Source organism: Mesitornis unicolor, unplaced genomic scaffold, assembly GCF_000695765.1.
Source record: "Mesitornis unicolor isolate BGI_N332 unplaced genomic scaffold, ASM69576v1 scaffold5229, whole genome shotgun sequence".
NCBI classification, from domain to species: domain Eukaryota; kingdom Metazoa; phylum Chordata; class Aves; order Mesitornithiformes; family Mesitornithidae; genus Mesitornis; species Mesitornis unicolor.
This window is the reverse complement of record NW_010209134.1, coordinates 93,171-107,434: the sequence shown is the minus strand read 5'-3', so window position 1 is coordinate 107,434 and position 14,264 is coordinate 93,171. Positions and strand designations below refer to the sequence as shown.

General features: G+C 40.7%; 1 protein-coding gene across 1 annotated transcript in view; it reads left to right on the top strand.

The window, feature by feature from the left end:
* The window catches only part of GLI3 (GLI family zinc finger 3), a gene marked incomplete at its 5' end in the record, with an annotated part of 54,014 nt that overhangs the window by 12,363 nt on the left and 27,387 nt on the right, over window positions 1-14,264 (top strand). Inside the window, 3 exons of the mRNA XM_010192769.1 lie at window positions 3,795-4,011; window positions 5,426-5,542; window positions 6,810-6,950. Coding sequence (XP_010191071.1) covers window positions 3,795-4,011; window positions 5,426-5,542; window positions 6,810-6,950 — 475 coding nt within the window. The remainder of the gene's footprint in view (window positions 1-3,794; window positions 4,012-5,425; window positions 5,543-6,809; window positions 6,951-14,264) is intronic.

Below are 14,264 nucleotides of genomic sequence, written 5' to 3'. Positions count from 1 at the left end.
ATGCTGGCCACCTGGTTAGAAATCAACGTGATTTCTGCTGGTGGGGCCAGCAAGAGGGATCTCATGGGGTCTGACGAGACTCTGAGCTATGGAGATTCTTCATACATCCTGTATTCAAGAGTTATTGAACAAAGTGCATTAAAAACTTTGGGAAGGGGGACAGGAATCCAAGTATCCCCAACAGAGCGCTCCATGCCAGAAACGTTGCGAGCTTTGATTTCTTTTTCTTCCATTTGGCCCACAACATCAACTTTATTGTTGAGCAGTCTGAATGGTTTCTGAAAGGCAGAGAAGGACCTGCCACCTTCTGTTCTCTTCAAATCCTTCTGATCTTTTCAGATCAGAAAAATTGTCCAGTCTGCCCTGTGACAGCATCTTGCAAGAAGGTGACGTTAAACCCAGCCAGGTCATCTTGCATTATGAAGAGCTCTCCAGAAACAGCTGGAGAGAATTATTTGAAAGCAGCTAGCTGAGCTATTTAATAAATCACCCTGTTTGCTGAACTGTTCTCACCATTTCTGAGTACTCCCCTTAGCTATGCTGGCTATTTCTGATACCTCAGACTGAACCCTTGCAGCTGAGCGTAGGGCAAAAGAAAGAGATAAGGATTTCTCCTTTCCTTAACACATCTGCACAGCTGTGTCTTAATGCATCTGCTGCTAGTGTCATTGTTTTCCAGTAAGAGCCACTAGCTAAGATGATGTCTGTCTTCTCTGCTCTATCCTACAAGTTTGCCTGCTTGCAAATTGGAGAACGGTTGGCAATGCCTGGCATAGCATCCTCCTTCTGGAGGCTTACATGGTGTTAAAGCAGATGTAGATCAAGAGGACATTTCTGTGAGGTAATTTCTGTCCTCTTGATGAAAACCATTTTTATTTATATAAGGAAAGGAATAGCAAATATATTTACTTAATGTTTAAGCACTTGCACTGTACTGCAAGTACAGTTAGAAAGGTATTTTTCCACTGGGGAGTTATCATCACTTGTTGTGTGTGATATAAAGAACACAAAGGAGGGATGCTTGACCAAAAATACCCTATTGACACAGCAATCTTTTCCCATCTTTGGAGAGAGTGATTGAAGAATGCTGTCAAACTCCAGTAAATACACATAAGCTGTATTAAGTGCAAGTTGCACATCTTGGTGCTTCTACAGTCTGTGTCCTACTTGGGGCCAAAGATTCCTCTTTAGGAGGAATAGAAATTAGAGACTTCAACTTCCTGAGTCTCTAATAACTGCCGCCTTATTGGAAATCTGTTCAGATTACAGTAGTTCCCTCCTGCTTCTCCAGCACTGCTTGGGAAAGTTCTCCTGTGCTCTTGCTTTGGGTAGGTTAAAAAGTTCATGTTAGATGCAGGTTCTCATGTAACTGAAGTCACAGAGCAGCGAACAGGCAGGATCTGCATCTCTGAGCTGAGGTCTCAGGTCAGTCATGTCTTGTGGCTGAATCATAAGTTTGTCTTTTTACCATATAAGAGCTAAAGAATGTTTCCCAGTTTTTTAGCCTGGACTTGCAAAGCTAGGTATTGTTGTGCAGGCATAATCACCTAGAAAGGAAAAAAAAACAAACAACCCAACCACCCTGTATTTCCAAGGAGTTTAGGTACTTGGAGCTCCCAGTGAAATCAGTCCACTTATTTTTTTTCTTTTAAACTGATTCAGCTGATGGGTGAAGATGTCCTAGGCATTAACCACTTACAAAGAAATAAAATGCTTCATCCTAATTGTTTGTATGTTGCATATGTTGATCTTGGTGAATTTGATAGCATCTTCAGGATGGTACCGTCTAGTGTTTGAAGTACATGAGATGGACATGAAGTACATGAGTGTATTCAGAAGCAAAAAATGTTGGGATATAGTAAGGAGGCATTGTTTTAACCTCATATATGACATTGTAATTGTATGGTTTTTAATGAACAGACCAAAGTAGTTACACTTTGTAATGTTTGTTCACTAAAAAGGAAAAGGGATGTTAAATCATTGTGTTCTTTGATGAATGGCTTGTATGCTGAAGAATAAATTGAACAAACTGGCATAGAGCTCAGTGAACATGAAATCAGCTATTAGAAGAAAGCTTGTGAACAAATTCTGAGCCCTGATATGCATCTTTTGATTAATGTCCCATCAATCATCCATAGTGGCTACCTTAGCTAAGTTGTGCTGTAATCATTCATGGTTGCTTACAGGAACACTAGCAGGGACTATAGAGCTGCAATAACTGGATGTTATTACTGATTTCTCCCTAACTCTTGCTGTGAACAATTACAGTTTTCACTACGTTTCTGCCTCCCTTTATTAAAAAGAATACAATACAAAATGAAAAGAGTGTTCCTCAAAGACCAGAATAATTCTCCCAGGGTATTCTTAATGATATTCTGTCCTAAATGGGCAAACTATTGTAATGCCAAGTTCTCACTAGGAATAATAGTAATGTAATCACATTGAAGCTGTCTCTTTATGGATTGTAGTCAAACAAACAAAATGTATAGTCAGATTAATGAACACAGAATTTCTGTAGAGTTATTACTTAAAATGGTTGAAATTATTTTAGCTCTTTTTGTATCAGAGTATTTTGAGTTAATGTACTTAACAGCAACAGCAATTAAGACTCCAGGCTCTAAATTTGGATTTAATCTACCCTTTTGAAGAAGAAAGCATGATTCTTAAAAGGTATTATACTTGCACACCCGTCTTTTAAGACCTAATGTTTAAAGTTTTTATGGCTCTTTTGAGCTGTGGTTGGTTGTTGGGTTTTTTTAAGGGAAAAAAAAAATCAATGAATATACTTTTTTCCTTTTTTTTTTTCTTCTATGCTTGTAAGTCATTGGCAAATGTTTACAGGAGAATCTCATATTCCTGCGTGTGAAGATTTAGTTCCACACCATTTATTTCTCAAGTGTGACACAAAGAATGTGTTGGCACTACCCACAAAATAGATCCTTAGATGGCAGTGTATTTTCCTTCAGAGTCACTGTAGTCTGGGAAATATGGTGCAGTAATGAAGTGATGACAGGTATTAACATGCATAATGGGCTTTAATAGACATTTAATGTTGTTTAACTGGAAGAAGGAGAAGTTCTTTCCCATTGGAATATTTCTACATTGAAACTCATTGATCACCAATTTCAGAGGGGAAAGGTTAATCCATCAGTTTCTGTAACCAAACGGCACTGATGGAAATTCTTTAGGTGACATTGTGGATGAACTGAGCTTTCCATCTTTGCAAACAAATGAGTGATATGACAAGCATGGTGTTCAGAACACATTTAACCAATTGATTTTTCTCTCCGCTTGTAATAAGATCTAGAGACATATGAAAGAGTGTAGCATGAGCCAAGATTAAAGGAACTGCTTCATACACGCGAACATAGGGGAACTGCATTATCAATAAAAGTACTATAAAGCATGTAGGCACCCATTCTTTTTCTTTATATAAAGTTTGTTATTGCAATAAATAGCTGTTATTGAACTGCTTGCCTTTTATTTCAGTTTTTCTGAATTCTATTTCAGTTGGCTTTCTGTGATTTCCTGGTAAAGGTTTGGAAAAAATGTTATGTTTTGTTACAACATCATTTTTGCACTCACTAGTAAATCCAGGCCAACGCTGGATTTAAAACCAGGATTTATCATCCTTTGGGACATGAAGAAAGATATGAGGGGGAGGCAGGGAGGAACCTGACTTCAATTAATGTAAATATAGCAAATATATTTTAAAGACTTAATCTGTATAATTCCATACTGTAATGATCCTCATCTTTTTCCTCCCTCTTCCCTCCTTTTTCTCCTAAATTCAGCCCTGCTCTGAGTTTCACATACCCTCCTACACCGGTATCCCTCCAGCAAATGCATCAGCAAATTATAAGCCGTCAGCAAACCCTAGGTTCAGCCTTTGGACACAGCCCTCCACTCATCCATCCTGCTCCAACTTTTCCTACCCAGAGACCTATCCCTGGCATCCCCAGTGTCCTGAACCCTGTCCAGGTCAGCTCTGGACCTTCTGAGTCCACACAGGTGAGAGACAACTAAAGAAACCTTTGCACCTCATGAAATTAAAAGTGAAATAAATGAAACATATGACATTGTCTCGATGGCAATAATCGCCACTGTCACCAAGACCTTTTGATAACAGTTTTCTTGCAGCTAGAGCATTTGCAGCCCCTCTGTTATAAATGACAGGACTGTATGCACAGTTCCTGATTGGTAGCATGCTTTTTAGTCTTCATAAAGAATTCAGTGTGGTACAGCAGCTTCTCATTCCAAACTGTCTCTCCTGGATCTTACACAGGAACATAATAGAAGTGGGGAGTAAGAAAAGGGGGGGAAACATCAAAACACCTCCAAATCAGGCTGACTCTACTATACACAGTGTCCTGTTCTTCCCTCCTGACACAGCTGTGAGTAACTTGAAGTGAGTAACTTGGTCTGTGAGCAACAGAGGAACCCAAAGGTAGTGCAGAGGTTTGAAGGTTTTTTCCTCTGATTTGTTCAAAATTAGTCTTACTGAGTTTGAATGAATAATTTCAATAATCTAAGGTATATTCTCAAAAGCTGGGGATGTGCAGCAGTGAATCAGGCCCATAATGTGGAGTTTATTACAGTTCATGGTTTGCTTGTTATTAACTAGTGCTGTTTGTTTCCAGAAGACCTGGGATAGGTTATTTATCAGTCTGGGAGCTGTTTATCTCCTGACTAGCTTTTACAAACGTAGAAGCAGAACATGCTGCTGTAGGAAGTGTATTGATTTTTTGTGGGGTCCATGTAAGTTCAGATATCTCTAAAAGATCTCTGGATTCTTACAGGATCCATTTGCAGGTGTAGATAACAGTGCTCAGTCTAGCACAGCAACAGAAAAATAAGATTCTGACCTGTTTATGTCAGCAGTAGTTTTGCTACTGACTTGGGAGAATCGAGGACTTCATCCTAGGATCTTTTGGCAGAGTCTCACAGTAGTCTTTGGTTTTTCTTCCTATCCACCATTATAATGGGAAATACAGTAAAATTGCTGAGATCTTCTGTGCAGATGTTAAGTGCAAAAACTTTCCTCCAAGTGTGAAAAAATAAATCTTTTTATTGTGTTTATTTGAATGAGGGCACAATGATTTTGCTTTTCAAAGTTGGTTTTCTGAAGTTGTCATTATCAAGTTCTTCCTACCCCTCCCTGGCAGTGGTTTGTAGCAAGGAATTACATCAAATGCCCTCCTTCCTGTTCCCTCCCTGCTCCATTACAAGTGATGCAGCTCTTCCACAAGTTAATGCTATGTAATTGAAGCACAATGTGATTGCATATCTGATATAATTAATAGTGTAGCTTCTCCAAAGAAAGTTGTTGAGCAGATGCTGCATATTTCTGTTTGGAGCTACATATTTATCACAGTCTAATTTTGTCTTCTTTTGGGGGAAAAAAAAATAACAAACCTGCCTGCAGCAGAATAAACCCACAAGCGAATCTGCAGTGAGCAGCACTGGAGATCCCATGCACAACAAGCGCTCCAAGATAAAGCCCGACGAAGACCTCCCCAGCCCGGGAGCAGGAGGCGTGCAGGTATGGTGGTCAGATTGCAGTCATAGGGAGAGAAAATGCACCTTGCCTGTGGTGTTTGTTTTAAGGCTTCCTGCCCTTGTACAGCCCTGTATGGAATGCAGACGTAGGCAGCCTCAGCTCGTGGTAGCAAGGGTTAAATGTGGGCAGTGAATGAGGGCAAAGAGGAAGGAGGCTGATGGAGAGATGCCTCGATCAGTCAGAGAGTGCTTAACCCTCTGATTGCTGTGGGAAAGTGAACCAGAGACATTCAGATCTTTGTGGAGGACATGTTTTCTGTTCAGCCAGAATATTTATGCCATGTTGACTTTTACAAGGCCTTAGCACTGTACTGCACCGAGGCCTCAGTGTCAGGCTCCAGTCTTGTTTGCTATACTTTCTATACCAGTTAATGCCACTGGTTTTAGTAGAGCAACTCCTGATGTACAGTGACTCGGCGGAGGTGAGAATCAGAGCCTCGATCTTGTTAGTGGATCTGCAAAAACAAAGCAGAGGTCTGTCTAAATCCTTCAGCAGGTTTGAAATGGAAAAATAGCATGAATGCATAATCTGAACCAAATCCTTATGCTAACATCTGACCTTTACCCTGAGCAAATAACAAGCTGGAGAGAATGAGGTACCTTGAGGAACTGAAGGTGAAAAGTCAAAATGCAAAATTAAATACTCTCTCCCCTGCTCACCCCTTTCATGCACAGTTTACAGGCAAGAACAGACTAACAGGTAGCCTGAAAATTACCAGTCTGCTCTTGGAAAGGTTTTTTTGTGCTAAACTGTCACTGAATTAACAGTGAAAATGCACCTGGGATTACCAGTGATCTGGTTTGTATCTAACCGTAGTACTAAAGTCAAATTCCAGTTAATTAAACTATATTGAATAGTGCCTTTTTCAGTAGTGGTGCCACTAAATAATAAGGGGCAAGTTCAACAAATAAAGAACTGGTTAAACATGGGGAGAGGGAAGCCAAGCCTTTATGATTTCCTCTGAATTTAAATGTAAAGGGATTTTTTTTTAGAAATTCACTGCAGTGAGTACTCTTGAGGAGGGAAAATTTATTTTAACACGGATAGTCTACACACAACTTTTGGCTTACCAGACCTGTTTTGGGCTTTTGTATTTTGTGGAATGGAGTAATAGAGTGAACTGAGAGTGAAATAGCCTACACACTCCCCAGCATCTTTCTTTTAATGCTGAAATAATTCACTTTTCTTCCTCCTCAGTTTCAGAATTTCCTCTCTCCTCTCCTTACCCCTGTTTTTTTCTTCGCCCCAGGAACAGCCGGAAGGGATGACCCTGGTAAAAGAGGAAGGGGACAAAGATGAAAGCAAACAGGAGCCTGAAGTGGTCTACGAGACAAACTGCCATTGGGAAGGCTGTTCCCGAGAGTTTGACACGCAGGAACAGCTAGTGCATGTAAGTAAATGGTATTCAGGAACTGGGTTTTAAAAGTACATGACCTTTTTCATGGGGGTTGGGTTCTCTGACCCTGTGCTGAGTCAAGTTTCTTAGCTAACAGCGCTGCAAACTGGAGAGGGGTTTATGAGTTTCTGAGAATAAAGAAAACCCAGAGCCACAGTGCTTGACCTGTTCAGTCAGCTAAAGCTTAGTGTAAAATTCAATAAAGTCTTCAATAGAGATTGTAATGGCTCTGATCCTGTAAGCCAGCAAATGCTATTTTGAGTTAGAAGCTTTGATAGTTATTGAGTAATAGTAAGCTGGACATGAATTATTATTAACCTTTAGCCAAGTTTGATTTTTTCTCCCAAAAGGGACTATAACAGTAGAAATGGGCAAGGAGAATTCTTCCCTTTCCCTAAGGGGGTTTTTGGTATCAATGTCCCATTGTGTGTAAACTGAAGTGGATTATTTGGCTAAATACACGGAGACTGAGTTATTTCAGTCTTTTTAGCAAAAGTGAACTATATGGTCTTATTTATGCTACACCAAATATTAGTTATATCTGCCTTGTTTTTTCTTCCTCTCTACCACTTCTCCAAAATCAATGTTTTTTACTATTTTGTAGTATCGTAAGCTAGAAAAGGAACAATCAAAATATAGAATGTAACCTGGCAAGTATGACCTCCCCCCGTTTCCAACCTCCTTAGCTAGCAGCACATCTTGTAATTGCTGGTGTTGTAGAACATATCTAAATACTCTAAAAAAAAATGAACTTCTAGTACAAATTGGAGAGGAACATCTTCAGCAAATGATCAGTGTGTCAGAATCACACTTATTGTAGAAAACTGTTTAATACTTTCCTGGAAATCATACAAAATCTATTGCATAACGTGTCCAATACTACTGAAATAGCTTGTTGAAAAATGTACTTTTCCACCCAAAATAAATTTTAAAAACCTACCATATATTTCCAGACACTATGCAAAATGGTAAACTGATGCTGCAAAGCTGACTTTAGTAAAATAACACTAGCTTTTACATCCTGGAGTGTGAGAGCCTCTTGGTGTTGCAGTTATTCATTAAGATGTATTTTCAGTTTCTTTTTATTAATAGGTAGTAGTAGTAAGAGTAACAATAATAATAAACTGTTACAAACTAAAGTAATGGCAAAAATGTGACATATTTTAAGAATCCTTTACACACATTTTGCACAACAGAAATTACCAAAACATTTTGAAAGGCCAAGATGAAATGTGAGGAGAGTGTCATAACATCTTTTTGGTAAGAAATGCCATCCAGACAGCTGCTGCAAAGGATTGGACACATTTAAAAGATCAAGTGTTTGTCTTGCAATTGATTCCATGCAGACAGACCAATTGACATCATCTGAGGCTCTACATGAGCGTGATCTGTGTATTTGCTAATAATTGTAAGGCTGAAGCTTTATGATGCTTAGCAAACCTTTCTCAGTATTCAGAAGTGATCTTAGTGATGATGATAAATACATGAAAGATATGAAACAAAAGAGAAATTCAGAATAAAAGTGCCCTAGGTAATGAAAAAAGAGGGTTTTTTTAAGTTTCAGACATAAAATTTCATTGAATTCCACTGTGCCTGTCATCTAATAGCTACTGCTTTGAAGTTTCAGGTGAATTAAATTGACAGTGTGATAGTTTGGTTTTTTCCTTTTGTGTTTTTTTAAATGCATTTGTCGTTTATGGTGTGAATTTGACTGTACTACAAGAGTCAATAATGAGACTTCTCTGAAAAAAGTGTATTTCTTATGTTTCAGCACAATGACAACATCTGAAATGGGTTTCTCTAGACATAAAGAAAGCAGATAAAAGATGTTTCCATGATAGAAGGAGTTTTTTTGGCAGAGCTCAGGATTCAGATATATTATGATGGCATTTAAGATTACCAGGTGCAAGTACTGACTCAATACTCCGAAGTCAGTAAAATAATCATCATCATCGCAGTCATCACATTCAAGCAGCACAAATCACGCTGTAAGAGTCAGAGTGACTCAGTGATGGGGCCCTGGTTTGTGATTTCTTTTGCTGCTCTGACAGAGCCCTGCTGTGGGGGCTTGAGCGAGTTATTTCTGTTCAGAATTGCAAAGGGCTTGAGACATCTAACCCTGTTTGGAAACCTGGCCCTTCACCCCCATCTCTCTCCCACATTTTGTCTGCCCTCGATTGCCACAGCCATCTAATGTACAGCTGCAGCAACTATGGAAATGAAGTTCAGGTCTCTGTAGGACTTTGGAGGAGGGCAGTCCTGGTTTTGCTTGGATGTGTGACTCCAGCAGAAAGCGTTCAGTCCCTGAGCAGCAGTTTGGTCCTTGAAAATCTCCCCACTGAAGTGGCTCATGTGTGCCTCCTCCCCACATACTGGTGGGTAAATCCAAGTAGATAAAAATTGTGCTTACCTCGGTGTCTTTGCACTGGGTGAGTTCCTGAATTGTTGTGTGCACCTGAACTAGGCACAGACAGAGTAAGTGTCTCTGTGGCATGAGTACATCCTTTACTACATAATGTTTACACCATAGTATCAGCTGGAGGCGTCTTCAAGCCCAGAGTCCTGTGGTGCCAGATGATGCTCAAACCCAAGAGAAAGAATAGCCCTGATGTGGACATGAAGTCTTCACCCTGCAGCTCTGGGGCCACATACAAACAGCTGTTTGATGCTGTCTGGAGGTACCTCAGCTAGCTTGTGTATGGGTAGGACTGTAGCTAGAATCACACTGCTAACCTTCAAATCTTGCAGCAGAGCTCTGCCACAATGCCTCACCTGGCTGTACGCGCTGCTGCTCTGCAGGTGATTCCCAACCTGCTGGCAGTCTCAGCAGAGCCTCGGTTGCTCCAGCCAGACTTGAAGAGGGTTTTGAAATAAGATGCTGGACTGCCACCTGGGACATCAAAAGTATAGATGACCATCCTAGTTTGTTGACTCTACTGTGGAGTAGTAATCATCAAGGCAGGGGCAACTGGCATAGATAAAGGCAGTAAAGGCTTAAATTGCCCTGACAGGACTCATCAGGAGAACACCTGCCAGCTTCCCTGTATTCCCTGACACTCAGAAAGGCTGATTAGCATGAGCAGAGAGCTACAGCCACATGTTCAGAAGTTGGGCAGGTGTGTTACAGCACTACACATATGATGGTACACCATATTGTGTACACACACCCACTTGCCTATACTGCGGGTCGTCAAGTGGAACTTAGACATAGTGAAACTAAGATTGAGCTATGTAGATCACAAAGAATTGCAAGAAACCCCTTCCCTGTCACTCACTCCATTGGGTATGTGGTATGTAGTATGTATTTAATAGAAAGGAAAATGCATTTTACTATTTGTCTTGAAAGTATTTAGAGTATTCTTTCACCTGTGCATCTTAATAAACCAGTTCCCTGGACTTTGGAAGTTTGGCTGAGTGATGACATTTTTCTGCGTTATTTTCTGAAGCAAAGTCCTGGTGTTATTTGTGTAAGATGTGGGCGCTAGTGAAGTGTGCTTAGGCCCCAAGAGACAATGTTTTCTTACTGAATTTATGAACAGAACCTTGGCTACTATGAATAAATATCTGAAAAGCTCCATAAAAGAATCGTTATTGACCCACCCAGAAGGATTTGACACTGAAATGATTTTGATGCGAGAGCTCTTATTTTTAAGCTATATGTGCCACTTAGAATTCAGCGTGGTTAAATTTTCATGATACATACACCAAAAGGCAAGGTGTTAAACCAGTCGGATGCTCTGCCTTATTTATAGCACTGATCCATCCTTCCCCCTCTCCTCTTTTACAGTTAATAGAAAGATTCATGATTCTTCATGGTTGTCTATCTAGCGTCTGACAGTACCGACTGCCCTGCTAAAGCAAGTCACTATCTATAATTGATATCCTTCTATGGAATAGGGTACCAGCTGCAATTGAAGGGCTTTGCTGAAAGCTCTTAAATCCTGACAAGTTCTGCCCTTGTTCTGGTTCAATCACTGAGCTGCACTGCTGAGATCCCAGGGCTGTTTGAACTTCGTGCAAAAGGGGTGCATGTGTTGCACATTAGCAAATCACAAAGTTGGAGAGCCACGTTAGAGACACCGCCGCAATCGTCTGTCAGGTAGTCTTATTTACAGTGCGTTGCATCTGAAAAGATTGCTTACATTACTGTTTGAACATGTGCATTACAGGTTTCAGTCTTTCTTTCCCTTCTTCTTCAATAAAAAAAAAGATCTTATTTATTTTAAAGCCTCAGTTTGCTGCTGGGGTCTTTATCATTCAGCTGTTTAATTAATTTCTCTGCCCAGCGAGATATTATAATTGGGCTTAGCTGAGCTCAAGTTTGTTTTAAATATGTGATAAATGCACTTGAGTGCCCAGAAGCTAATAAGATATTGTATATTTCCATGAATCTGCTATTTGTTGCAGTTTGTCTTCCCCCTCCCCCCCAGAAATCAGTTTAAGAATAAAATATTGCAAAAGGGTTAGACACTAAAGATAAAAGTTCATTTAAGAAAATTATCCTTCAAGGAAATGACTGAAGTTATTGTTAAATATTAATACAATGGCAATCAAAAAAATGCAGTGCTGCCTATTTCTCATCCCCCTTGCTGTGTAGCCTTGATGATAATTGTTTTTTGTTCAAAAACATGCTTGAAAAACTTAGAGCTACTTTTTGTTAGTGTTTTCTCCTTAATTGTACAGCAATAAAATTCTCTCATTGTTGATACATTTGATTAGATGAGATCAGAAAGCCCTAAAGTGACAGCAATGGCTTACATTGAGAATTTCATTTGCTGAGGTATTCCTCTTTGCAGAGCCACAATGACTGGAGTGGTCCCATGGCAGTCACTGGGGCAGCTGCTGTGACGCTCCACCAGGCTCCCTTATTGCACCAGAAGAAAGTTTCTTGTGTTTCTCTGGTACCCATGTGTTCCCAAGGGAATTGTGGTGCATTGAAGATACCCAGAGGAACCATTATGTGAAGTCCCCTGACTTGAGTTTCTTAATGTTTATGCCCTCTGCTTCTACAGAAAAGGATGGGTTCAGCTCTGACTGACAGAAGTTGGCCAGTAAACCATGGCGGCTCTCATAAAACCTGGGCTGTGCCACAGCCTGCCCTGGCTCAGGTTTTGAAGCATCTGTCATGATATGAAGTGCCTTAATCAATAGCGTGCACCTCAAAACACTTTAAGAATGTGTCTGATGGGGACGTGAGGGGCACACCTCTCTCTGGAGGGCTAGACCTCTTTGGAGTGGGCCATTCTGCATGCCCAGAAATAAGGAGACTCAAAGTCAATAGACTTGAAAGTCTCACTCCCTCTGCTGCCATGCTGCCTTTGGTTTATTCCTCCGCTCCTCTCCTGTAGGAGAGTGGTAGATAAAGACTGAGAAGAGCTTCACCTCTCTTCTCTAAAAGATTCAACTGCAATAGGAGAATAAGCCAGATTAGAGCAATTCCCCTGAGTAATAGCTGCAGTGGCAGAGCTGTAAATGGCCAGGAGAGCTGCATGCAGCCGTCCGCTTGCAGGAGGAGAAACTGCCCCATGAGCAACCCGCCCCTGACAAAGCTGACAGGGTGCTACTTGCAGCTGTGTGGGTAGGTATCTATGCCCGAAAGGAGGCAATGACACACAGCTGCCCCAAGAGGTGGATTATCCCCTGTGCATTAGTGATTTCTCTTCTTTGAGTGCTGGATGTGTCCTTGCAACTGGTTGTGACGTAAGTGAAGTCTCAGCTATGTGAAGCAAATCCCTTCACAATACCAAAGTGCCTTAGTTGCACATCCCAGTTTGCAGGCATCTCCACATATGTGCAGAGATTTATTTAATTTTTAACTCTTCTTTGCAGAGGCAGTTTTCAGTGCACTTTCATTGTAGTTTTATTTGGCTCTAGTGCAGTAAAACAGAGAAGCTTCAGCCCGTTCATAGGCCCATTGTGTGTTGCAGTGACAGCCACTGCCCTGAAAGGTTCAGAAGTGTTTCCTTGAAATTGAAAAGAGTAAGGAATAGATAAGAACATGAAATCCATTATAGTAATCATTTTTTTCCTGACAAAAGGAGAGTGTTTTACGTACAACAGCAAAGGGAGTTTTGTTGGTGGTTTTATTCTATTTCATTTTATTTTATTTTTTTACTCATTGGTGTCTGGACCTTAATCCATGTTTGGAGAAGCAGTGCTGCAGACAAAAGAAATGATTCTTCAGGTGAGACAAGTCCAGGGCTTGAGAGAACATGTAGAAGGCAGGAAGTTGTTTCAGAGGCAAGCAAGTGCCCCAAAAAGGTTTTTTCCCAGTTTGTGCACCCCCTCAGTCTATTTAATCTTTGTAGCTGTGACAGAACATGGGGGAGGAGAGTGAGAGGGGAGAGAGATTATAGCAGATAATCATGAAAAACATTTGTCCAGAAGTTTTTAGATTTTGAAATCTCCTCACTGCCTGTTCAAAGGCTGAGTTACTATTACAGCATCGCCTCACTGTGCTGGATTAAAGGCTGCTGAGCTCATAGTTTTAAACTGTGCTAAAATGGTAGCATCGCTTATAGGCCAGACATTCTTTACATGGCATAGGAAAGCTAGTAAGCAGATCTGTGCCCCTAAGTGCATGTTCGTTTTCTCTTTGTTTCCAAATGGGTACCTAACACAGACTTGTTCAAATGAAGTATCATCAAAGGTTACCATGTAAGTGCTGTCGGGTTTTAAGGTTAAGTAACCACAGACAGACCTCACGGCTGTTCTTTAGCCTCTGGATCTGTCACTGCTCCTGTTTGCCTTCCCAGCACAGCCTTGCTCTGCGCCAGCCACTGTGATGCCCTCTGCCTTCCAGCAGTGTTAAAAGTCAGCACCGCTGCCTTGTGAAGAGGTCTCATTCACTCTGGGCTTGACCCAGAGGCCAGTTCTGCTTTCGCTCAGGTCCTCTTAAGCACTCCACTACACAAGCGCATCAGCAGTTCCCCTACCTAGAGTCTGGCTTTTGATGAATCACAGAGGAGAAAGGGAAAAAAAATCAAGTGGGGATTTCTTTTTTTGATAGAGAAAGGTTTACAAAAAAATAAATCCACTCTAATCTGTGAAGTATTAAGAAGGGATTTAGAGAGAGAAATGTAATCATTTTTTAATTTTAATTCCTCTGTAATTAGCATTTCTTTCACAGCATTAGGAAAACCTGTTGTTAGTCTGTTGCTGCTACAGCCACTGTTCAGATGAGTTGCCAAAGTCATTGTCTTTGAGTTGATGTCCCTGAAAGCAGTTGCTAAACTATCATGTGTCATTAAAATTTTACTTCTTTTTCACTGTTGTGGGTAGGGATGAACAGTGCTGCTCCTATGCCCT